Source organism: Rattus norvegicus, chromosome 16 (assembly GCF_021556685.1).
Source record: "Rattus norvegicus strain SHRSP/BbbUtx chromosome 16, alternate assembly SHRSP_T2T, whole genome shotgun sequence".
Classification (NCBI taxonomy): Eukaryota; Metazoa; Chordata; class Mammalia; order Rodentia; family Muridae; genus Rattus; species Rattus norvegicus.
Window position 1 is genome coordinate 17,431,301 of NC_141549.1, and position 25,817 is coordinate 17,457,117.

Genomic DNA, 25,817 nt, shown 5'->3' on the forward strand with positions numbered 1-25,817 from the left:
CGTCCTGTTTGGTTTTATCTCTCTAAGAGGCTCCACAAATTAGAGCCCTTCTCTTTGTGGACCCCAGCCCAGACCGTGGTTAAGGGACACTCCCGCTTCAGGGGACTCCACAAGTTAGGATCCATCCTCTATAGACCTTAACCCAGGCCTCATGTTCTGTAAGGTCTGTTTGGTCAGGACCCTCATTTTCCATGGGGCTACTCGAGTCAGAACCGGGAGGTCCGTGCGGGTACAACCCAGGCCGGGGGGACATCCTGACTCTATGCACACTGAGCCGGGGTCGCAGTTCTCCGTGGGGACCCAACAGGGGTCCTTTTGGAGTTCAGTTATCTGCCGCGCCCCTATCCAAGCCGTTTCCGGGCGGCTCGGGGGTCAAGGGCGCAATTTCTGTAGATGGCGAACCTGAAGCCCAGTCAACGCCAGATCAGAAGCAACAGCAGGGATCAGCTGTGACACGCGACACGGGGCATGCGCGTGCAACCCAAGCTCCGCCCTGTAGGTGACATCACGCCACATCCTCCCTCGAACCCGACGAACGTCGATTCAGAATTGGTCAGTTCGCGTTCCACTTTCCGCCCCTCATCACGACATTACGGCTTCACAGCTTCCGTTTCCGGTTTGACCGATGCCTTGGCTGTAAGGATGATCGGAGACATACTGCTGTTCGGGTAATATGAGGGGTGTTAGAGGTCGGAGGGTGACAGCCAGACGAGGTGGGGGTGACCTTACTGACCATTACTGTCCCTTCACAGGACGCTACTGATGAACGCCGGGGCTGTGCTCAACTTTAAACTGTGAGTAGGCCGCGGCGGGCCGTGTCCGGGGCAGCCAGGCCCTGCCTACACCCTTGGTCACAGCTAGCCCCGCCCTGTGCATGCTCCCCGCCCCACTAGTCCTCGCTCTAGCTATGCCTCTGAGCTGCTTTACCAGGCTGTGACAGTTCTGTATCACTCCAGGGATTTTAAATCTGCACTCTCTGGACCCAGAGATGGTTTAGCGGCGCTTGCTGCCAAGCCTGACTACCTGAGCCCGATACCTGGAGCCCCCATGGTAGAACTCCTATGGGTTGTCTTTTTGACCTCCTCACAAGTTGCTGCGGCATGGCATATTCATTCCTCTCATTTGCAAATTAACATCTGCACCCTCTGTTCCTGGGGTTGCTCGCATCTCTAAAGAACCTCAGGCTCATCCCTTAAGAATGTCTGTCTGGCTGTTGGAACCACTCTATCCTGTGGCTGTACACCCCGCTGTGATTGACTAGGCTGGTTGAGAGTACCTCACAGAGGGTGGTATCACTGCCCAGGTCACACAGCAAGTCTGGGGCAGAGTTGAAGCCATGCCCTTCCTAACTGGGTATCAGGGTCAGGAAATCCAATGATGTTTCTGCTCCACGGAAAGCTGGTGTTATTTGCTGTTCTTTATAGGAAAAAGAAGGACACGCAAGGCTTTGGGGAGGAATCGAGGGAACCTAGCACAGGTAAGCATGTCTTCCTAGCTTCAACACTTTCACAGTCTGATGCCTGTTCTCTCTCACCAACCTGCTCTTTTCTCTCATCTTCCTTTTTATTGTTGAGATGTGGTATTATGGGGCCATGACTAGCCTTGATCCCCCTGCCTCTGCAGGTGTTTGAATGCTCTGTTCATCGGCTTTATTGCCATATTGCCAGCCACTTAGCTGCCTGCTCTGTCATTGTGTGGGTAAAGAAAGTGGTCCTGGCGTGTGGGACTCACCTCAGGGCAATTCAGAGGGTGTTCTGGAGGTGAGGGGGGTAGTGAATGTGGGTGTCAGGAAGGCGGTGGTGCTGCTGCTGCTGCTGCTGGAAGCGTGGGTCGATGTGGCGTGGCAGAGGCTCCTTCCATGACCAGTGTGGCCATTATGGGAGTTCAAAGCCAGCCTCAGCCCCACAGTGAGACCTGATCTCAAAATCCAATATACAGATGCTGCGAGGGCCCCAAGAGGCAAAGCCTGACCACGTGGGTTCAGTTCCCGGGTTTTACATTGTAGGAGAGAGTTGACAGTTTGTCCTCTGACTTAAACATGCTTTGCTCTATTAAAAAGAGAACCACCCAACATTAAAAAACAAAACAAAAACCAGAGTGATTAAAAAAAACAAAAAAAACCAGAGTGATGGCAGATGATGTGTTCTGGGGAACATGCAGTGTGCTCTGAATCTGGCCACAAAGCCCAGAGCTGGCAAGTTCCCAATCTAGCCCACCTAGACCTGATAACTAGGACCCATGTTTCAGGAAGGGCACCTATTGAACAGATGAGTCACGTGCCCTTTCCAGCACCAATCAGAAGCTTTGGGGATTGGAGCTGCACCATGATTGGTCAGAGGCTGCCACAGTCCTTGGGTGGTGGGCCGGTGAGGGCCTCATGAACCTTACTTTCTGGCTTTGCAGGCGACAACATCCGAGAGTTTTTACTGAGCCTGAGGTATTTCCGGATCTTCATTGCGCTGTGGAATGTGTTCATGATGCTCTGCATGATCGTGTGAGTCGGCCTTGCTTGGTGCTCAAATTCATTTCCTGTTCCTGCCCTTTTCACAGTTGGTTTACAGTGTGGGTCCTGCGGGTCAAACTCAGGTGATCAGGCTCGGCAGCAGGCGCCTACTAGGCCATCCTGCCAGCCCCCGTTGACGGTCAAGGGCTATCCCTGCTTCCAAAATAAAAACTCTGGTTGCGGCCAACGTTGGAGGGTGGTCTCCAAGTCCAATCTGGCCTGATGTTATATTAACCTGTACTGAATGGTGGCTTCAGAGTCCACCAGACTGCTGCTGCCTCGCAAACCTTAGTAGGATTCACCATTGGCTTCTGTTTTTTTCCAGCTACTCTTTTCTTTTTTTTTTTTTGGAGATAGTCTGGTTGTAGGCCAGGCTGCCCTCAGACTTATGCCTCTGCCTCAAACCTGTGAGTCCTGGGACACACTGTGACCACCGAGATGGCGTGTACAGATAGTGTGAGTTAGGGATCTGAGTTCACACCCTGGCCGTCACGGTCTGTGTTAGCACGCCTCTTGGGATTACAGGCATGTACCTCCGTGTCCAGCCACCAGGGCTTTTGTTTTTTTGCGGTATTATATGTCTACCTAAGGGCGCACACATGTTATACAGTGTGCTTGCAGACGGCAAGGAATAGCTTTCCGGAGTCGGTTCTCTTCTTATTGATCCTGTGGATCAAATAGACCATTATGTTTGGCAGCGAGCTCCTTTATTTGCTGAGGTATCTTTCTCAGCCGACAGTTTTGTTTAAGCTCAGAAAGTGCAGAGCCATGAAGCACTCTCATGAAAAATAGTCCTCAACAATGCATTTGAGATAGCACCTTCCTGTGTAGCTCAGGCTAGCCAGTGCCTTGCTATGTAGCCCAGGCTAGTCTTAACTGTGTAGTCCTGCTTGGCTGGGATAGCTGGCGTGCATAACCGGCATGCAGAGCAGGCCCTTCCTGTCCTCATGGCCATTTCACTTTCTGACTTCCAGACTGTTCGGCTCTTGAGCCCTGCATGGAACCCAGAGCTTACCTGCTGGACATCGAGGCTCCATTTCTGATGACTTCAAGAATGCTCACTGGAAAACCAGGGACCTTCCCAGAAGGTTCCAGCTCATTTGGGTGGAGAACGTCCATCTCCCAGGCACTTGACCCTTTTCAGCCACAGTTCCACCTGTCTTTTGCAGTTTCAGGAAGATCTGTAAGCCACAGTGACAGAGTCAGGCTTTGTTAGGAGAAAGACCTAGATCTTTCCCTTGTTCTGCCATTCTATCTTCTCCTGGCCCAGCCTCTCCAGAAACCTGACCTAGGTTATTTCTTGGTTGACTTGTTAGTGATCGTTTTGCTTTGATTTGGGTTTGAGGGTTTTGGTTTTTTTTTTTTTTTTTATTGATACGGTTTCTCTGCAGCCCTGGCTGTCCTGGAGCTCGGGCACCAGACTGGCCTCAAACTTACAGAGCTCCACCTGTCTCTGCCTCCCAAGTGCTGGGATTAAAGGTGTGTGCCACCACTCCTTAGTTGATGTGAATCAGGCACCGGCTTGCAGGGCCAGCCATGAAAGTCTAGCAGCCTCTTTTGCACTACAAGGTCCATGCTGATGGACCCAACAGTCTGGGGCTAGTGAGGTCTTACGTCCAAACACTTCCTTCTTACTCCGTGACAGGGTTTACCTGGATCAGCGAAAGTCTGCTCCAGCACTCGAAGGAGCAGGTCCACCGCCCTTGGGACACCAGCCTCTTTAGACGCTAAGCGTTAGCCATAACATGCTTCTTCAGAAGAGGCCTGTAGAAGAGGTGCTGTGGTGATGTTAGCAGACACCTCTCTGTGCTTTCAAGCCGCTTGTCAATAAAGTGTCTTTGGGGGCTGGAGAGATGGCTCAGCGGTCAAGAGCACTGACTGCTCTTCCAGAGGTCCTGAGTTCAAATCCCAGCACCACATGGTGGCTCACAACCATCTGTAATGGGCTCTGATACCCTCTTCTGGTGTGTCTGAAGACAGCTACAGTGTACTTATATATAATAAATCTTTAAAAAAAAAAAGTGACTTTGGGGTCACCCCTTTATTGTTGCTTGGTGACCGTGACTTCATTGCTTGTGATATTGGCAGCACACTCTGGATCTCTATTTGAAGGAGGCATGGTCAAGCTTGAGGTACCGGAGGTTCAGAGACGACTATACATCAGCTCTGAGATGCATTTGATCTAGAGGTAGCCATGCCCTCAGTGCTGAGAGGAGGGACTTTAGTCAGTATTTGAAGGCAGTAACAGCTGGTTTGCTTTGCGGTCTTTTTGATCTCTTTTAAAGGTTGTTCTATGTGTATGGTATTTTGCCTGCATGTGTGTCTGCACATGTGGGTGCAGGGCTTGCAGAGGCCAGAAGTCCTCCAGTCTGCAGCTGGAATTACATACCGCCAGGTGTGAACTGTCTCGTGGGTGCTGTGTCTTTGGAGAGTAACCTGTGCCCTGAGCCCCTTTCTGGCTTTTTTTTTTTTTTCTTTCTTCAGGAGCTGGGGACCGAACCCAGGGCCTTGCGCTTGCTAGGCAAGCGCTCTACCACTGAGCTAAATCCCCAACCCCCTGGCTTTTCTTAAGACAGGTTCAAACTTAACTGTGTAGCAGATGACCTTGAATTCCTGAATACTGAGACGAGATCCCAATCGAGTACCACCACATCACAGGTTTTTTGTTGGTTGGTCTTTGAGACCATCTCGATGCAATCTGTTCTGGTTGAGAACTTTCCATCCCCCTGCCTCAGCCTCTTCAGTGTTAGAATTTCAAGTATGTACCACCAACCCTAGCCATTAACTCTGTTAATGTGGGAATCGGGTCAAGTTTAAGTCCAGACTGCACAGCTGTTGCAGACATCACTGTTGATTTCTTCCTTCACACCCACCGCATGCCTGCGCCTATCCACTTGCCTGGCATTGTAACTTGCCACTCTGTTGGCGGATCCCCGGCTTCGGATAGTTATGACGCCTTTCTGCCTTGCTCAGCCTAACTGTAGTTTCAGAGGAAAAGGGGTCCGTTCATTCTGGAGAGGAATTGTGCTGAAAAATAGAATGCTGTCCTAGGGTTTGCACTCAGCTGTAGGATTTTCCTCCAGAAAACTATTATCTCACTGTTAAGTTCTGATGAAGTGTTTCTGGACTACTGTGTGTGTAAAATTGAAACACATGAGTTTTTATTTATTCATTTATTTTTTGATTCCGGGCTAGGGCCGGAACCATTGATGCCACTGAACCATATCCTCAGTCCCTAGATGTGTTGCTCAGGCTGGCCTCGAACTCATGATCCTCCTGCCTCTGCCTCCTTCAGCAAATCCTACTGGCGTGTGCCACCACAACCACGCCATAGATGTGTCTATTTAGAATGTTGTTCAGAAAGTTCTCATGGCTGGAGATGTAGCTCAGGGAGTGACGTCCTGTAATTTACCAGGGAAGGACTTTGAGTCTGGCTTGGGTGGAGTCCTTGCCTAGAATCCTCCAGTGAGGGCTGGGACTTAGGGACAGTTGAGTGTCTCAAGTCAAAGGTCCTAGGAGCTGTGATCCCACTGCAGTGGGAAGCAATAGCTCTTTCCCTTGCTATAACCAGACATGGAACCTGAAGTGACAACCCCATTTTGTGCTCCTGAAGGTCAAACCTGTTACCCAGCCTTATCACTGGGATGTGGAGTTTCATTTCAGTTGTTTCTCAGTTTGGAGCTACAAGATGTGAAGTGCTTGCTGTCTTCTGCCTCCCATACCACCCAGCACAGCCTGAACAAGTAAGCCCTTTTCATCCCTTCTCTACAACACTGACACACTGGGATGCTGCAAAGTGGGGGACAGGGCTGTACTGTGCCTGCCTGGTTAGAGCGTCACACATACAGCCACAGGCAGATGCTGTGTGCAAATAAAAAACGAGGGTCAGGGCTGGAGAGATGGCTCAGCTGTTAAGAGGATGGCAGCTCTTCCAGAGGACCTGAGTTCAATTCCCAGCAACCACATGGTGGCTCATAACCATCTGTAATGGGATCTGATTCCCTATTCTGGTGTGTCTGAAGACAGTGACAGTGGACTCATATACATAAAATCTTTAAAAAAAAAAAAAAAAACAAGAGGGTTACTATGACAAACTTGCCAAATGTGTCTACTCCTACACTTACCCCGGTGGCCTCATGAAAGTATTCCACCAACAGAGAATTGAAGAGTTCCACGCTTCAGATGAGGGCAGGCTTGTAGATCACTGAGCAGCCCACAAGGACAGTGTCCACTCCAAAGGGCCTTCATGGTGAGCAAGGCCCATCTTGAAGGGTACAAGAGTCCCCAAGACAGCATAGACAACAAGAGCATGTGGAAGAGGCCCAGGTATGTGAGGAGTGGGATCAAGGGCTTCTCATCCAGACTGTAGCCATCTGATTGGGCAGGCATAGTAAGCCCCTTCCACTCTAGCATCCCACAGATGCTTTGAGCTAAGGGATACTTCCTAGCTCTTCCATCAGCAAATCCTGGGCTTTGTCTTCCTGGCTTTGAGAGCACAATGTGCTCAAAGGTTACACTGCTGCCATTTGCTGTGGTTTTTGGCCCCTTCTCTGGTGGTGTGCATATTGGGGAAGCTCTGGGGTGCTTGGTCCCGCCCCAGCAGTAAAGCTTCTGTTTACTGTTAAGTTTCTTTTTTTTTCTTTTTGGAGCTGGGGACCGAACCCAGGGCCTTGCACTTCCTAGGCAAGCGCTCTACCACTGAGCTAAATCCCCAACCCCTACTGTTAAGTTTCTTAGTACCTGCAGGTGTCGATGCTTGAATGCTAGCATACAGACTTGTGAGCAGGCTAGCTTCGTCCACCCATGGTCACTGCTCAGAGCTAACCTGGAATATGGCCTCCTGGCTTGCTCTCTGGGGAAATGGCTGTGCTGCATGAGGTTTATTTGTGCAGTATTACCTTAGTGTCTGATAGATAATTTTTTAAAGAATTAATATTTTTTTGTTTTGCCTGTACGTATGTCTGCATGCATTGTCCAGGGAAGCCAGAAGAGGGTGCTGGATCCCCTAGAACTGGAGTTAAAATGTGAGCCACCATGTGGGTGCTGGGAATGGAACCTGGGTCCTGTGACAGCCAGGCATTTTCTGTTCATATGCAAAGTATCTGAAGGTAGCTTACAGTCTCCTGTTTGAGAGATGTGCACTATATGTCTGAAGCAGAGCCATGCTTTCAAAAACAGACAAAGCTAGTGGTGGCAGCATGCATCTTTAATCCTCACACTCGGGAGTCAGGGAAGAGAATCTGTGTGAGTTCGAGGCCAGCCTGGTCTACAGAGTGGGTTCCAGGACAACCAGGGCTACATGGAGAAACCCTGCCTCAAAAACAACAAAAGAAACATAAGGCAAGACACTCATTTGCATATAATTAAATCATTATGAAGTGTCTAATGGGTGAAAAGGTTCAGCAGATACAGCGCCTACTGCTCAGCCTGACCAAGTGGTCCCTGGGACCTACATGCGAGAAGGAACGAACCAGCTCCCCAAGTTGTCCTCTGACCCAGGTGGCATGGAACTGTCTGGGCCCATTGTTTGGCTTAGTTTGTTTTCTTGTGGGGATGGCAGGCCAGTGCTGCCACATCCAGTTTAGAAGTGTTTGGACCCAGCCTGAGACTCACTCAGAAAACCAAGAGTTGGCACACCCAGGGGCCCCGAGAGCTCAGGGAAAGCTTGCTTAGTCCTTTGCCCAGGGTGATGAGGGTGTCAGGTAGACAAAGCTTCCACTCCAGCCCTTAAACCTCAGTGCTAGCAAAGCCCAGATGGACAGTGCAGGCCGCCAGCCTAAGTCAGACGCCTCCCCTCCCTCCCTCCCTCCCTCCCTCCCTCCCTCCCTCCCTCCCTCCCTCCCATCCTTTATCTTTTTTTTTTTAAAGATTTATTCATTTATTATATATAAGTACACTATAGCTGTCTTCAGATACACCAGAAGAGGGCATTGGATCTCCTTATAGATGGTTGTGAGCCACCATGTGGTTGCTGGGAATTGAACTCAGGACCTCTGGAAGAGTAGTCGGGTGCTCTTAACCGCTGAGCCATCTCTCCAGCCCCCATCCTTTATCTTAAATAGCCTGAATGGCCACCTTTGCCACTTGAGCCCTATAAATCAATTACTGCAGGATTGGATCTTGTTTCCCACAGGAGACAGACACATGCACCCATGCAGTTTTTCCTTCTTTCCATTCTTGGGGCTTCATTTTTGGTTTTGGTGACTTTCCCTGGGGGGTGGGTAATGATCAAATGTCTATTCACCCCTGACAAATCACCAGTCATAGACCAAAGAAAAGATTCCACCCAATCTAGTGGGGAGAACTGGCGAGGTTCTTGGTTGCATGGAGGGGTGTGAGACCAACAAGTGGGCTTCCTGTGCAGTTTGTAGGCTGCTGCCCCAGAGGTCCTCTCCCATAGCTTACTTCTGCTGCCTTACAACACTGGGGCAGGGCCTCCTCAGCTCAGAACTTTCTGGGCTTCTGAGTCTGATGAATTGCTGGATCTTCTCCTTCTCCTGTATTGCCTCACAATAATGTGCATGTGTTCTCTGATAGTTCAGAACTGAGAAGCCCATGATGGGGGTCCCTAGCATCCAGGCTCCTGCCAGAGTCTGGGGTGGAGAATCCACCTCCTTCCTGTATAAGCTGACACACAACCGAGGGGTTTGGTTAAAGGGAAGGTTTTTTTTTTTTTTTTTTTATTGTAGGGGTCTGTGTGTTTGTGTGTGTGTATGAGAGAGACAGAGTGGAGCAGTCTGAACAGGGCCATCAGATTGGATATGGCCAGGGCTGTTTGTGTGACAGGGGATAAATGAGAAAACGGGGTTGGAGAGATGGCTCAGCAGTTAAGAGCACTGGCTACTCTTCCAGAGGACTCAGGTTTGATTCCCAGCAACCACACAGCAGTTCACAACTGTCTGTAACTCCAGTGCTAGGAGAGCTGATGCCCTTTTCTGGCCTGCTTGGGCACTGCATGCATGCAGGCAAAACACCCACACAGGTAAAATAAAACAATTTAAATGTACTGTGTAAAATCGCCTTCAGAGCTCAGCATGGTGGGGCCCACCTGTCATCCTAGCCCTTGTATGGATGAGGCAGGGGACTCACAATCTTCCTAAAGACTTCATGCAGGGACTCCCTGCCATACACTACCTTTGCCTGTGTAGGAGTAGGAAACCTGACTGGTTGGAGTCATTCTAGGGTTAAAAAGCTCAATTTCAGGGGCTTGAAATCCCAGCAATCTATGCTCACTACAAGCTCAGGACTTGAAAGTCCACCAGTCCGTACTCTGAAAATCCCCACCCTGGAGCACTTCCTCCCCAAGAAACCTTATGTAAGCCTGCTGTTCGGCTCTCTCCTGCTCCCCTGCATGGGGTCACCTTCTGGATCACTGGTTGTTCAGCATCCCATCCTCCTGTTACCCCTGGTAAGCGTCCCCTTCTGTGAGTCTGAGGAAGGAACCCTGAGCATAAGCGCTCAGTAGTGGACCAAGTACCAAGCCCCAACCCAGTAAGAGAACAAGTGCCAGATGGCAAGATGTCGGATATTAACTCACGGCCAGGAAGCATGTCTACTCAAGAGAGAAATGTGTGCTGTTTGCAGAGAACATCAGTCTTTTAGATAAATGTTGTTGGGCAAGCGAGAGTAAGCAGGCAGATTATAGGGACCAATGAAAAGCAGCTAGCTTGACCTATACCAGTAGTTTATTTTTTTAAAGTTTGAAATAATAGACCTGCCTGCAGGTGTGACCCAGCTAGAATTCTACAAGCCACTTCCTTCCTGTCACTGTACCTTCCTCACAGTACATTGAACCTGTGTACCAAACTACTAACCCTTGGGTTGTTCTTCCCTTTAGAGAGGATGTTTTTCCCTAGGTTGCTTCAGTACCTGCAGCTATGACCTGTTCACCCACCCCATCTCCTGCAGTCTCTAAGGCTATGGCCGACCCTCTTCACTGAAGCCCCACGCCCACCCCCATCCCCGCTTGGAGCTAAGATCCTACAGCTTCCCTAGGCCCAGCTGGCTACTGCAATCCTTCCTCCTCTTTTCCATCTCCCCATCGAAGCTGCATGTAACTCCAGAGCTTCTCTGTGCTCTTGTGGCTTTTATGATACTATGTGACCCTGTTCTCCATCCCTTTCCCCTGGGTAAGACCTTGTTCCTAAACTTGTTCTTGTTGTTGCCTTCTGGGAAGCCTTGGGCCCCATCCAAAGCTCTGGTACCAGACACTGAGTCCTGACACCATGGAGTGTAGTGAGGACCCACTAAACAGCTTCATCTTGTTTGGTCATCCCTGAGTCCTGGGAATGCCTGATTACAGGCTGCTGTGACCTTCTCCCCACACCACCCTTCCCATCCACAAAGCAGTGACGTCCATTCCCCCCTTGGGATGCCTCTCAGAAAACCTCCAGCCTCTCCACCTGGCACCTGACCTCAGTGGCCCAACCTTAGTTGCTTAGTTGCGTTTGCAGTCAGTATTCCTCAGATAATCAATCCAGAGGGCTGCCTAATGGCAACCTAGTTTCCAATGTTATTTGGAACCTTTACAACTGCTATGCATGACTGGGGAAAGGGAAAGACTACCTATGTCCAAACCTTCTCCTATTTCTGCTCCAAGCCCTCTCTCTGTTCTTCCAGACCCATCACCCAGCTCCTCCTACCCAGGATGCCCAAAACACTGCTTTCACTTGGCCTCAGCCCACAGCCCCTTCTCTGGCCCCTCCTGTCTCCCTTCTCCCTCGAAAGCCACAGGCCACGCTAGTCAGATCTCTCACATTCAGCCACTGGTGGCACTTGGTTTGCTAGTCATTCCCACCTATGATGGAGCCGTCTCTGGAACTCCCCTTATCCAGTCCAACTGGCCACGGTTCTCCCTCTGCAGGAAGTGACAGGGTGGATGTCACAGGGTTGGGTACATGTCCCCTTCTCACTGAGTGAACTCTCTCCCATAGAAAAACGACTGGGAGCCAGGCAGCAGTGGCACAGGCACCACGCCTATAATCCCAGCATTCTAGAGGCAGAGGCAGGCAAATCTCTGAGTGAGGCCAGCCTGGTCTACAGAGCTTGTCCCGGGTCAGCCAGGGCTATGAAGAGGAAAGAAAGAAGATTAGTCCTATATCACTAATCCCTCCTTGCACGTCTGTTAAGGAATTCTAATACATTGCCAACTCATACAAACTTACTTTCCTGCTGTTTACAGGATTCTCACCACCAATCTCCCAAGGAGCACAGGCAAGGCTGGGACCTGGCTGAGGTGCATGCAGATGAAGTCCACCAAGGTAACGCTGCCCACCGGCTGGGTTGACGCGGTCCCCGATTAGGGTCCTGGGAGAAACTACAATATCCCAGGAGGCATTTTAGCTAGAGATCAATTTATTACCTGCCTCTGCCAGTGTCTGTAAAGTGGTAAATTATGAAAAAATGCAAGTGGTCATCTAGGACAAACATGAAAACCTATCTCAATCCTAGACTGTGTTAGAAAGCCCTCTTACACTATAACAATGTGGACCCTAAGACCCTATATAGGAAACAACTCCTGACTCGTCCCAGACTGTCCCTGGTATTAGTGCCAGACTAAAACACCCAGAGAAAGGCCCCCTACTCCACAGGCTTAGTCTTAGTGCTGGCCTTCAAGCTGTACCATGGGAGGGATGAAAGCCTGAAAACTCCAGGTGTGGTAGTGCACACCTTCAATCCCAGCACTTTGGCAGAGGCAGGTGGATCTCTGAGTTTGAGGCCAGCCTGGTCTACACAGTGAGTTCCAGGACACCTAGGGCTACACAGAGAAACTTTGTCTTGCAGAAACAAAACCTGATGTTGGCTAAGGCCTTTCAGCCTGCCATAGCAACTGCCCAGGATCTCTCACTTCCCAAAGCCCGAGAGCCTCCTGGCTCTACTTCAAATGCCAGCAGGAGGGTCACTGGGCCTAGGCCTGCCTGCCTGAGCACTCGTAAATCACCTCAACCAAACCCAAGGTGTCATCGAAGGGGATGTTGGCGTGTTGACTGCCCCCATATTCCTCACTATGCTGGGTCATTAGGCCCAGATTGCCACCTAGCCAATCTCTTAGGCCTGGCCATGGATGACTAAGGGGGCCTAGGCTTCCTTGGCCTGACCACCACCATTTCTGACAGGGAACCCCAGGTAGTCATCACAGTATGAAGGTCGTCCGTCTCCTCCCTTCTGGGCACTGGAGCCACTTACTTGGTTACAGAGTTCTGGGGGTCCGCTTCCCCTTTTTGTTCCTCTATTATCAGGGTATGGAGACAGCTTTAGCAACCTCACCATGGCTTTATCTTTAGTGGTATCTTCAGCTCTCTTACCCACTCCTTCCTACCTATACCAACCTGTCCTGTCCTCTTGCTGGGGAGGACCTTCTAACTGAAGAGGGAGCCCTGGCTGCTCCCCTCCGTCAAATCCCACAATCTGACAGCTTTTCACTTGACAGTATTTCAGGAACATCCCTAAGCATGGGACACCCCCAAACCCTCTACAGCCAAACACCATCCTCTCCTCACTCTCCAACTACAGAACCCTTTCTCTCCTGTCCAGGGCAGAAAATGACATGTTACCTGCCCCCATTTTGGTTGTTTAGAAAGTTTCATCTGTTTTGCTGTTTGCAGATGGGTATCTTTTCTGGTCTTTAAGTCTTGTGGCAAACGTGGGCGCTAAGATAGAAATGGATCAGACTCAGCTGAATGTATGAATGAGGGTAGCCGCCACAGGTTTTGTTTCTGACTGGTCTCCACTGAGTTCGTAGGCTCCCTGTATGATGTGTTTATTGGTTGTTTTTTCTTTCTCTGCTGCTGCCAGCTTCAGCCACCAATTCTAATAATGCTTGCCATGGATGCTTTGAGGACCAGGGCTCAGAATTTATCTCTAGGCTTTCTGGTCACTGGATTCAGTTTAGCAGGGATTCTGATGTCTTTTGAGTGTGCATAATATTAAAAGTGTTTTATGCTGTTCAGCTTAACTGGAAAACTAGCTCTGTAGCTGGGTTATGGCTCCCCTTCCTCCAGAGCCAAGCATCTTCGCTTAAAGGTTGCCTCCAAAATTTCTTCCCTATCAAGTGAGGCGCATGACATGAGTGTAAAACAAGAAAAAAATATTTCAGGAAACATGCTTTGCAATGAATGCTCTCTGGTAATTGTTTAAATGGGAAAAGTAAAAGCGTTAAGTTCTGAGGGTCTAAGACTGTCTGAGCGTATAAGAACTAGTATTTGAAGGTATGTAAATGCATTGTAAAGATATAAGTAATGTAAGATAACTGTTCAGATTCCTTTCCCCCTCTAGTTTTTTGTTTTTTAAGATTTATTTTACACACACACACACACTGTAGCTGTCTTTAGACACACCAGAAGAGGGCATTGGATCCTATTACAGATGGCTGTGAGCCACCATGTGGTTGCTGGGAATTGAACTCAGGCCCTCTGGAAGAGCAGTCAATGCTCTTAACCGCTGAGCCATCTCTCCAGCCTGTCCCCTCTACTTTGAAGATTCAAAAGTTTTAAGATTGATTAATGGAGTACTGATAAGCTGATAAAGCACTGATAACTATTACCAATCAAAAGATGGAGATTTTTAGATTTCCTTTGCTCGTCGTCTCAGTAGACTTACCGGTGCTTGTCATCAGTGCTGAAGCTCTGTCCAGCTCCTGGGACAGAGGACAGCTGTCAGGCTTTTTAACCCCAAGCTTTTGCTGTGACTCAGAGCTGTCACACCTGTTAGCTGTTCTTGTGACAATGTGTTCTTCAGGACAGATTACAAACTTAAAACTCCCATGTCTTCTCGTAAACAGAAAAAGTCATGTAAGCCCTGGGGAATCTACAAAGTCATAAGACTGGGGTCCACCTCTCAGTCAGACAGACTCCAGGTAAGTATAGCGTAAGTCTCCCCACCTGCCTACTCTTGAGGGTAGGACCTCCCCTTCCCCACAACCAGGACTGAAAATTCCCACGTGTATGATTTTCATTTAAGTTCCTAAACTTTAACCTCTGTCCCTAATCTGTATCTATCTCAGCAGATCTCCTCTCAGCTGACAGCATCCAGAAATCAGCTGCTGATAAACTGCTCCAAATGGCTGTGAGCCCTGGGCCTGCTGAGGCTGGTCCAGCCGATGTGATTCTCCTGGTCTCTTCAGCTAAGTCAGTGAACCAGATGCTTCTGATGAACGCTTTACTGCCTGAATGCCCTCCCAGCCTTTGACTAGCATTTTTGGCCCTGACTATAATGTTCTAATTTCAGCAGAAAGTAGTTACAGACAAGAGCATGTTACCTCTTATCCTCTGCAAAAGAAAAACTCCTTGGCAGAGAGGACAAAATGACTACCTAAAATGCCTATTGGCATAACAGGAAATGTCTTAGGGTTTTACTGCTGTGAACAGACCATGACCAAGGTAACTCTCATAAGGATAACATCTAATTGGGGGCTGGCTTACAGGTTTAGAGGTTCAATTCATGATCACCAAGGCAGGAGCATGGCAGTGTCCAGGCAGTCATGGTGCAGGAGGAGCTGAGAGTTCTACATCTTCATCTGAAGGCTGCTAGAAGACTGACTTCCAGGCAGCTAAGGATGAGGGTCTTAAAGCCCACAACCACAGTGACACACCCACTCCAACAAGGCCACACCTCCTAATAGTGCCACTCCTTGAGCCAAGCACATTCCAGCCACCACATTCTACTCCCTGGCTCCCATAGGCTTGTTCTATTGGGGGAGGGGGGGGCACACCTAAACACAACATAGTGCAAAATACATTTAGTTCAACTTCGAAAATCTTAGTCTATAGCAGTCTCAACAATGTTCTAAGTCCAAAGTTCAGAGTCTCTTCTGAGATTCATCCAATCACTTAACTGTAATCCCCAAAGCAAGAGAGTGAACCAGCTGGACAAACTCCAAACTCTGCATCTCCGTGTCTGATGTCAAAGTGCTCTTCAGATCTCCAGCTCCTTTTTCATCTGTGTTGATTGAAACAAACTTCTCTTGGGCTGGTTCCACTCCGTTAGCAGCTTCCCTCAGCAGGCATCACACGGCTCTGGCATCTTTAACATCTTGGAGTCTCCAAGGCAACTTTAGTGCTTCAGCTTCTTGTTCCAATGTCTGGGATCCACACATGATCTGGGTTCCAAAGGGCTTGGGTCACATCTCCAGTTCTGCTCTCTGGAGCACTCTGAGCTCAGGTTGACTGATCCACTTCACCGCCGCTGCTGTTCTTGGTGATCATCCCATGGTACTGGCATCTGCAATATGCTGGAGTCTTTGGCTGCAACTAGGCTTCACCAATAGCCACTCATAGGCTCTCGTCATGGTGCCAAACCTCAGTTGCTCTTCATGACCTCTTCAAGGAGATCATTGAAAGTGGTACCTTCAAAACTAGTACCACCTACATGATTCTTACACATTACCAAGTCTACCTTGGTTATCTCTAGAAAAGTTTTTTTTGTGCTCTTAGAAAACACTGAAATCTTACCTCAGTGATGCTGGTCTCTTCTTTTTTTTTTTTGGTTCTTTTTTTCGGAGCTGGGGACCGAACCCAGGGCCTTGCGCTTCCTAGGTAAGCGCTCTACCACTGAGCTAAATCCCCAGCCCCGATGCTGGTCTCTTCTTAACCACCACTAATGTCTCAGCTCCAGCGGACCAGCATCAATTTTCCCAGTAGTCCCTTCTATTTTTGACTCTAGAGACATATGGCTGAAACTGCCGCGTTCTGCTGCTTGCTGGGGCTGGAACATGGCTCCCCTCATTCTATCACCAAGCTTCCTGTTTTCCAATTCCCTCACTGCCTAAGCTGGGCTGTCCTGGAATGTGCTCTGTAGATTGACCTTGAACTCAAGAGATCTGCATGGCTCTGCCTCCTGGACACTGGCCTCAAACACGGGCACCACAACATTAAGCCTAAGCTTTTCTCTACTTGGAGCTTGCTCCATACCAGGCTGGCCTTGAACTCAAGAGGTCTGCCTCTCCCTCTTGGGAGTGTGTACCACCTGCTTGGACCTAAGTTTATCTGGATAGGATCTTGCCCCAAGGTCCCCACTTCCTTAATCTGCTGGCGCTCCTTTATTACTTGAGCTATGCATTTTATACTTCTATCTCAGCCTGCTCCTCCTTTTCATTAAAAATGCTCTTCATCAGACTAAACCAGAGAACAAGGTCTCTGCTGGGCTCTTTTTTGAAATTTCCTTTGTCAATGCAATTAATAGAAATCTCTTTATCTTACTTACTAGCCTCAGGAAGACTCTTCAGAGAAAAGCAAAAAGCAGCCACATTCTTCACCAAAATACCACAAAAACAGGCTCTAGGCCACATACTGAAACTCTTTTCCACTGAAACCACTTGGGCCAGGTCTGCACAGTTCAAATCACTCTCAGCAACAAAGTCTTCCATGTTCCTATGAGGATAGCCCATTAAGTCCCACTTAAAGCATTCCGCTGCTTTCCAAACCCAAAGTCCCCAAATCCACATTCCTCCAATATAAACAGGGTCAAGCCTATCATAACAATACCCCACTTCTAGTACCAACTTCTCTTATGGTTTTACTGCCACGAACAGACACCATGACCAAGGAAAGTCGTGTAAGGACAGCATTTAATTGGGGCTGGCTTATGGGTTCAGAAGTTCAGCCCATTATCAGGATGGTAGCATTCAGGCAGGCATGGTGCGAGAGGAGCTGAGAGTTCTACATCTTCATCTGAAGGCTGCTAGGAGAATACTGACTTCCATGCAGCTAGGACGAGGGTCCTATTCTACATCCACAGTGACACACTTCTTTCAACAAGGCCACACTTCCTAATATTGCCACTTCCCCGGCCAAACATATTTAAACCACCACAGAAAAGGTGTCTGTTAAAACCAAATAGACCCAAATCCATCAATAGGTAGATTCATTCACTTACAACGTTCTGCAACATGATAGGGTACTTGACCTGCTTTTTGCAGGACACATAAGCTATTGTCTGACTTTAAGAAATTTGTTTCCATGCAAACAACTTTCTTTTTTGAAAGATTTATTTATTTATTTAATGTAGGGGAGCACACTGTCACTGTCCTCAGACACCAGAAGAGGGCATTGGATCCCATTACACATGTGGTTGCTGGGAACTGAATTCAGGACCTCTGGAAGAGCAGTCAGCGCTCTTAACCACTGAGCCATCTCTCCAGCTCCCATGCAAACAACTTAAAAACCATTAGAAAATCGATGAGGATTAGATCTACCAACAGTGAAGAGAAGTGGCCTTTGCCGCCTCCTAAGGGGGAGTGCTGTTTCCATGTCAGTCTGTTAGCTACAGTAATGCCAAGATCTGACAACGCCAGATGTCCAAAAATTAAATAAAGAACAGCTCCACGCCTCTGGCTGATGGATGATCACTGGTGATCCTGTATGGAACTGGATACTACCCTCCCTAACCCCGCTTCTCCACCAAACTGTAGGGGCCAGAGACCTATAACCCTTGAGCATGCTCCGATGGTGAAGATCATGCTCACCCCCTGGACTTAAAACCCCACAGAGCAGGAAGTAGTTTAATGATAATGTCCTCTTTCCTGATTCCTGGTTAGTTATCAATACCAAACATAAAAGGGAGGAATAGCCTGCCCCTGGCTTGACCCCGGCTCCTGAGACTAGGAAATCCCTTTCCTTGGGGTTCAGCATTAACATCGAACAATGCTTAGGACAGCTCTGTACTTTTCTACTTCTTCATGCACTGTGCATGTTCCTAAAGCCTAGAGAACCCTTCCCCTGCACCCTGCCCTCTGCTGTAGCTGTTCCACCCAGAGGCAATCACCGTTCTGTCTCTCTCCATAAATCTTCTGTGAGGTTTGCTGTGTGGTGTGACTTTGTGGTATTTCTTGGTTCCCAACTGCCAGGATACCCTTGTGCCAGAAAACCCCTTAGGGAGTCCTGCTCTGAGGGAACCCTTCCCTTTTTTCCAGGGTGGAGCAGGTCTCTCCTTGATGACATTTAATGCTTATTATAGGCTAGCCTAGGTGGTGAGACCATCCCTCAAAAAAATGCCCCACACACTCAACAAACAGCCAGGCCTGTAGTAGTGCAGGCCTGTAGTTTCAGACCTTGTGAGGCTGGAGAAATGGATTAACTGCAGCTGGGGCTTCTGTGCTGCCTTGAATGAGACCGCATAGACTCAGGCATTTAACACTTGGTCCCCAGTTGGTTGAGATGTTTGGAAAGGTTTGGGGGTGTGGTCTCATGAAGAAGTAGCATTGGAGCCAGAAAATTCTTCCTTCCAGAAGTCACTTTTAGTCCTGGTGTTTTTTGTTTTAGGCAGGGTTTCTCATCGTAGCCTTAGTTGTGACACTATTCTTGGTTGTCAACCTGACATCCAGAAATGGAGGGTACACCTATGACAGATAGTCTGCACCTCTGAAGAGAGAAGACAGGTTTTTTGATCTGAATCTTGAGGTGGGAAGACACACATCTTTAACCTGGGCAACACCTTCTGCTGGAAGCTCATATAGGGACACAGAAGAAAGAAGCTTTTGCTCTTTGCCTGCTTGTTCTTGCCTTTTTAGCACATCCATTCCTTTACTAACACTGGAGCCTACTTCTCCAGGTCCAGCAGATACAGAAGAGCAGATGGGAGACCCGGCCTTGTGGGATGGAGTAACTACTGGATTCCTGGACTTTCCATCCACAGCTGGCTGTTGTTGGACGAGCTCGACTGCAACCTGTGAGTCATTCCAACGAATTCCCTTTACACGTATAAGGGAATCCTCACCTCTGTGACTCTAGAGAACCCCGTTCCAGCTGTCCTCAAACTTAGACCAGGCTGGCCTTGAACTTATTCATCTACTTGCTGGGATTGATGTTGTGCACCACAGTGGCATGGCTTAGTCATGGTGTTTAATCACAGCAACAGAAAAGTAACTAGGAAGTTGGTAGCTGGGTGGTGGCAGTGTATGCTTTTAGTCCCAGCATTTGGGAGGAAGGCAGAGGCAGGCAGCTCTCTGAGATCTCTGAGGCTGGTCTACAGAACAAATTCCAGGACAGCCATGGCCACACAGTGAAACTCTGTCTTGAAAAAACAAAACAAAACAGCCACAAAAAAAAAAAAAAAAAAAAAAAAGAAGAAGAAGAAGAAGAAGAAGTTAGAACTAGAGTGTGGGCTGTTGCTGTAATAGACCTGACCTTGTTTTTTTGAAGAGCGTGGAAGGCTTAGTAATTCCGGACTAAAGGTAGCAGTTGACCCCTTGACCCCTGAAAGAAAGTATAAAGATCACCGTAGTCCAGCGAGCAATGTGGGCTGTGACGGCCCAGCTCCAAAGGTCTCAGAGGGAACAGCAGTGGCGACTAGGCAGGCGTCGTCCCTGGACGGCTTTGGCAGAGGATGTGCTTGCCTTCTGCCCTTGTCTGGAGAACTTGCCTGAGTCTAAACTTAAAAGCAGAGGTTAACATTTCTTTGGTGGAGGAATTCCAAACATATGTTGAGTCTATGGTTATTGTTGCCAATGCTTATGTAGGTCTTCAATGAGAAGGGGCAATGAGGCAGAAACAAACATAACATGTATATATTGAAGAGAAGGAAAAGACCCTGGAGGCTTAGTATTACACAGAAGGCTGGAACTGAGATCAGCACCAGGAAGGACAGGCCTGCTCTGCCCAAGAGAACAAAGGGAATGAGGTCCCCCAAGCAAATCCACCCAGGTAAGCTCTCTTTCTGCAAGGCAAAGGTAGCCTGTGGCAGGGGAATTCCTGTTTGAAGTCCTTAATTCACTGTGTGAAGCTGTGAAAGTGAAGTCTGGGCTGCACTGAAAATTCCAAGCTATGGGAGATGCCAGATTCATGGGACACCCGCCAAGGAGCGCCGCACACAGGAAATGAAACCATCCTGAGTTCTGTGCTGCAGGGCAGCGAGGCTGGACACACAGAGCCATCTCAGCCACTGACATCAGACATAGAACTACACACAGGCTTTAGAGCTCACGTGTTGCTTTTGGTCTTTTAGTCGTTTTTCACCAAGCCCCCATTCCTTCTTTTTGGAATGGTAATATATTCTGTGCCACTGTATGTGAGAACTGTGTAATTTGCCTTTTGATTTTACAGGCGATTACAATTAAGAGATTGTTTTGAGTCTCAGAAGCGTCTGTGGGCTTTTGAGCAGTGTTGAGACTGAGAAAGACTATGGGAACTTTTGATCTGAATGTAGACTGCAGTTTGCTATGGTTATGGAGTCAAGTGGAATGTGGTGGTTTGAATGACAATGGCTTTTTTTTTTTCTTTTTTTCGGAGCTGGGGACCGAACCCAGGGTCTTGCGCTTGCTAGGCAAGTGCTCTACCACTGAGCCAAATCCCCAACCCCGACAATGGCTTCTTAAAAGATGTTTGAGCATTTGGTCCCTGATTCCGGGTGCTGTTTGGGTAGGCTCAGGAGGCTGTCTTTCTGGAAGCATGTCACTACTTCCTGCTTATTAAGGGTGCTGAGTTCCTGGGGGCAAGTTTGATCTTCACAGTCAGGATATCTAATTTCTTCTTTGCACACAACTACTTAAGAAACCACAACCAACAGCAAACAAAGCACCAGCCTACCAACCAACCATCTACCCCTCTGAGGCCCTAGCACTTACACCCCCTCTGAAAAGCCCCCAGAATTCAAAACCCACACAACTGCAGACACTATCTGTAGCTGGCAAAAATGATGCTTCTGCCAGAACATGAGGCAAATCATAGTCGGCCGCTGTGGCTGGTCGGACGCACACCCCTGAAGCACAGTCTGAAGCAACCCTATACCTCGGATTAAAATGAAAACATACTCTTGTAGTATTTCTGCCTTTCGTTTTGCTTTTCTAAAGAAGCCGAGTTCTCACTGGTGTTGAGTGACAGTTCACTGCAGCCCTAGGTGTCCTATTTGTTTCTACGTCTGATACTCACCTAGCTTACTGCTGACTTCTGCTCTGACAGCGCTGCCATGGACTGATTCCTGTGCTGTGAATGCATTTGTCTGCTCCAGCTGCTTTCTTTGCAAATCCCTTAATTTTTTTTTTTAAGAACTCTTAACTGCTGAGTCATTTTTCCTATCCCTTGCTCTATATCCTTTTTAAAAAAATTTATTTAGGGGTTGGGGATTTGGCTCAGTGGCAGAGCGCTTGCCTAGGAAGCGCAAGGCCCTGGGTTCGGTCCCCAGCTCTGAAAAAAAAAATTATTTATTTTATGCATATGAGTATACTGTAGCCATCTTCAGAGACATTGGACATCCAAAGGGCATTGGATTCCATCACAGATGGTTGTGAGCTACCATTGTGGTTGCTGGGATTTGAACTCAGGACTTCTGGAAGAGAAGTCAGTGCTCTTAACCTCTGAGCCATCTCTCCAGCACCAATCCTTGGAATTTTAAACCGAGTCAGTCTATAGAACACTGAAAGGTCTCAATTGAAATACCTTTCAGACCTGCCACAGTTGTCCGGTATAGGGTCATCTTTCCCTTCACTGCTACTCCAGCTGCACTCTGCTTCAGAAATTGTCTCTGTGTCCCTTGAAGATATCCTTGGTTGAAATAGGGTCTCACCACGTAGCCCCACAGGCCTCCCAAGTCACTGTCCTCCTCTCCCTTGGTGTGCACCACACCCAGCTTACAGTCCTGTTTTCCTGAGGGCCAGGCAGTCTGGCTGAGTGCTTAGCTTCAAAACTAGAGACCAAAGAGCAAGCTTGTACATTCTGAATTTGGATATGGACAAGCACTAGAATACCTTACATGTCTGTGAACTCCCTTCAGAGTTAATCAAAACTTTAATTACTTCCATTATAAGTGTTTTCCTTTTATGTGTAGGAGTGGTTTTGCCTTCATGTATGTCTGTGTACCACATGCATGTCTAGTGCCCTTGTGGCCAGGTGACTTCAAATCTTTGGAACTGGAGTTCCATTGTTATGAGCCACCATGTATGTGTACTGGGAATAGAATCTGGGTTCTCTTGAAGAGCAGCCAGTGCTCTTAACATCTGTGTCATCTCTCTAGCCCCCACACTCCTACTTTCAGAGACAGTTTCATAGTCAAAGCCCAGGCTGGCCTCAAATGCAACATGAAGCCATATTGCACCTGAATTCTTGGTTCTCTTGTCTCCATTTTCTGACCATTGGGATCACAGAAGTGAGTTAATAGGTCCAGCTAGTGTCACTTTTAAACAGGAACACACTTGAGTCTCAGGCAAGAGGATTACAAGTTCAAGCCTAGCCTGGGATACAGAAGGAGACCCTCTCAAAAAAGCAGAACCAGATGGCCAGATGGTTCAGCAGGTACAGCCACTTACTCAGCCAAGCCTAAGATGATTCCCCAGGATGGTGGAAGAAGAGAATTGACTCTTGGCAGTGGTCCCCCTGCATAGGTGTAACACACAAACACTATTATATATACACAAACAACCAAACTTAAGTAAATGAACAAGTAGAATAAAGTTGTGTGCATAGGACTCCACAATATTGTAGTCATGCACTCTGAAGGCAGAGGAAGGTGGACCTCTATGTGTTTGAGGGCAGCTTGGTCTATAAAATGAGTTTCAGATCAGCCAGAACTACACAAAGAAACCCTTTCTTGAAAAAAACAAATCAAGAAAATGGGTTGGAGAGATGGCTTGACTGTTATGAATGCTAGCTGCTTGTCCAGAATTCAACTCCCCATACCTATATGACGACCTTGAACTCAAGAAATCCTCCTGAGTGCTACTATTAAAGGCTATTGCTTTTTCTTTTTTCTTTTTTTTTCTTTTTTCTTTTTTTTTCAGAGCTGGGGACCGAACCCAGGGCCTGGCGTTTGCTAGGCAAGCGCTCTACCACTGAGCTAAATCCCCAACCCCGGCTATTGCTAAGCATAGAAATTAACCATGAAGAAAATAAAATGAGAGGCTGGAGAGATGGCTCAGCGGTTAAGAGCACTGTCTGTTCTTCCAGAGGTCCTGAGTTCAATTCCCAGCAACCACATGGTGGCTCACAACCACTTATAATGGGATCTGATGCCCTCTTCTGGTGTGTCTGAAGACAGGGACAGTTTACTTATAGATAATAAATAAATCTTAAAGGGGAGAAAAAGAGAAGTGCCAGGTCTGGTGGGTGGTGCGTGCCTGTAATTCTAGTGCTTGAGGAGGTGGAGGCAGCATGAGGAGCTCAAGGCCAGAGCTGTGAGATGAGGCAGCAGTTAAGAGCACTTGTTGTCCAAGAAGGACCAAGATTCAATCCCCAGTATGTACTCAGAACTGTATATAATTCTAGCTCCAGGGACCTGACAACTACTTCTGGCCTCTGTAGACACTAGGTACACATAGGTGCACAGATATACTACAGGCAAAACATTAATATCAAAAAAGAAAAAGTTTCAAGGCTTGCCTAGACTACATATAGTCTCAAAATCTGGGGAGAAATCTAAAATAGCAAAGTCAACAGGTAAATTGAATACTGTCCAAGATGTTTTCCTGATTTGATCCATGCAAAACTACTTGCCAGCTTAATCTATACTTGTTCTGATAAAAGGCATACTCTACCACTGAATAAACAGGATAGCAGGTCTGCAGGGCAGGATGATGCACTTAATTCCAGCTCTTGGGCAGCAGACTCAGGTGGATCTCTGTGAGTTTGAGGCTAGCCTGGTCTCCATAGCAAGTTTCAAACTAGCCAGAACTGAATAGTGAGATCCAGGCCAGCCACAGTGAGATCCTATATAAGGGGAGGAAAAAACCAAAATCAACTATTAAGTAATAAAAGACAGTAAGTTGGCATACACGAAACCCTGCACCAGGGAGACACTGATAGGAACAAAACGTTTGAGACCAGTTCAGGCTTCATAAACCCTGCTGAAAAGCACCGAACTAGGAGCCAATGTTGATGGATGACCTTGTTTATTTTGCTTATCTGGTGAGAAGTGAGTCTTCAAAATGGGCTGCTTTCCAATTTGGACCATGAACTCCAAACACGTGCCAGGGAGAGAGTGTATTTGTTCGTGTTCATTGTACTGGTGTAATGAAAAGTTCTCTGTCACATAAAGAATCAAGAAACCAGCCATGCTTTTATTTTCTGGGTGGATGGGTGGGAGAGAACTAGTCTGGAACTCACTGTGTAGACCAAGCTGGCCTGAACTCCAGAAACCCTCCAGCCTCCCGAGCGTTGGAAAAAAATGCCTGGTTCCCCACCTCCCTCCAGCACTCCCTAGAAGTATAACAAATTAAAATTAACAGGTGTCCCGCAGCTCTCAGGAGTACATGTGATTTTCATTACCTGTTTCCCTTCCGTTTCATGTCTGGATTTTTAAGGTTACGACACAAAACGAAAGTTATTTCTCCCGAAGCCACTGTAATACAGTGCGCTAAACTCGGAGCCCGCCCTCCCACTCCACCTGCCGGAGACCACAGCCCTTATACTTGATATCCTTCGTTTCTTGGTTTGACCTAAAACTCACGGTGACCTTGGCGCTTCCCTTCCTCCTCGGTGAGGCGTTCCTGTTTTCCAGTGGCTGGGGTGCAAAGCAGGGATCGTTCCGTCCGCTCCGAATGCGGAGGGGACGATGCTGAGCGATGGTTCCGCATCCTGTTGTGCAAAGACTGGCCACCTCCAGTTCGCCTCTCAGGAGGGCTACAAGAGCGGTGCTTCAACGCAAGGCCCTGGGTTCGGTCCCCAGCTCCGAAAAAAAGAATTAAAAAAAAAAAAGAGCGGTGCTTCTTCTTGAGTTCCAGCCCCTCGTGGATGCACAGCCAAGGTGTCAGCGTCGCGCATGCCTTGCAGACTCGAGCCCTCTGCGGAGGCGGCAGCTCCCATACGTGCCCTTAGGTCCCGGCAGCGCGCGGGTCACATGGGGACACTCACTGCCCTGCAGATCCGCGCCTGGGGCCTCTGCAGCGGCGACGGCTGCGCCTAGATTCTCCGAGCTACTCGCCGCACGGGTCTCAACGCAGACAACCGCTGCCCTTCTTAGTGTCCCTATGGCCGCTCCAATCCCCTGATTCCTAAAAGCTAGAGGTCCTCATCCGGTGGAGGGTCTTACCATTCCGCAACCCCAAAGCAGTTAGCAGGAAGAGCCGGTGTTCCAGGACTTGGCATGTGAGCTTCCGTTAGGAAGCCCCGCCCCCTAGTCCGGAGTGGGCGTGACCTTCGGATAGCGTCCGTTGCCACGCCCAACCGTCTCCCAACGGCTCTCTGGATCCGGCCTTAGAACCCGGCGGCAGGACCTGATAAGTGCGCATGCGTGCGCGTGCGCAGAATCAATGGGCGGGGCTCACAAGCCGGCCCCTCCCAAACCCGGCGTCTCCACCCGCCCCCATCTCCCAACCTCCTCAGCGTGGCGCCGACGCTGCGTGCGGCGCGGGTTACCCAGAGTGCTCAGCGCGGGGGCAGCTCACTGGAGTTTG

At 48.5% G+C, this 25,817-nt stretch overlaps 2 protein-coding genes and 1 long non-coding RNA gene across 13 annotated transcripts; 2 read left to right on the forward strand and 1 right to left on the reverse strand.

Annotated features, from left to right (window-relative positions):
• Positions 1 to 610: 610 nt before the first annotated feature.
• Positions 611 to 4,524, forward strand: Smim7 (small integral membrane protein 7). Its single transcript, NM_001135252.1, is given in 5 exon segments — positions 611 to 668; positions 753 to 794; positions 1,425 to 1,477; positions 2,404 to 2,494; positions 3,478 to 4,524. Coding segments are annotated over 5 exon segments (228 nt in total). The 5' UTR covers positions 611 to 642; the 3' UTR covers positions 3,494 to 4,524.
• Positions 4,525 to 5,438: 914 nt separating this feature from the next.
• LOC148000419 (uncharacterized) lies at positions 5,439 to 21,255 on the forward strand. Of its 10 annotated transcripts, XR_015640243.1 has the most exons (6): positions 6,117 to 6,246; positions 6,661 to 6,829; positions 11,685 to 11,763; positions 14,283 to 14,357; positions 14,508 to 14,880; positions 19,049 to 19,514. XR_015640243.1 is itself a non-coding variant. In XM_087589501.1 (5 exons), exons 2-5 carry the CDS (start codon positions 6,750 to 6,752, stop codon positions 14,568 to 14,570), a joined length of 300 nt encoding a protein of 99 aa, XP_087445627.1. In that variant the 5' UTR covers positions 5,439 to 6,246; positions 6,661 to 6,749; the 3' UTR covers positions 14,571 to 18,696. The 10 variants fall into 10 exon arrangements, 2 of the variants coding, with proteins under 2 accessions (XP_087445627.1, XP_087445626.1); XM_087589501.1 differs by lacking the exon at positions 19,049 to 19,514 and having other exon boundaries at positions 5,439 to 6,246; positions 14,505 to 18,696; XR_015640244.1 differs by lacking the exon at positions 6,661 to 6,829 and having other exon boundaries at positions 14,505 to 14,880.
• On the reverse strand, positions 11,728 to 25,519 carry LOC120097450 (uncharacterized). Of its 2 annotated transcripts, none has more exons than XR_015640253.1 (2): positions 24,872 to 24,939; positions 11,728 to 11,809 (listed from the first exon to the last, which is right to left on the reverse strand). It is a non-coding gene; the product is annotated as an uncharacterized LOC120097450 (long non-coding RNA). The 2 variants fall into 2 exon arrangements; XR_015640252.1 differs by lacking the exon at positions 11,728 to 11,809 and adding an exon at positions 24,298 to 24,427 and having other exon boundaries at positions 24,872 to 25,519.
• Between the last annotated feature and the right edge of the window lie 298 nt (positions 25,520 to 25,817).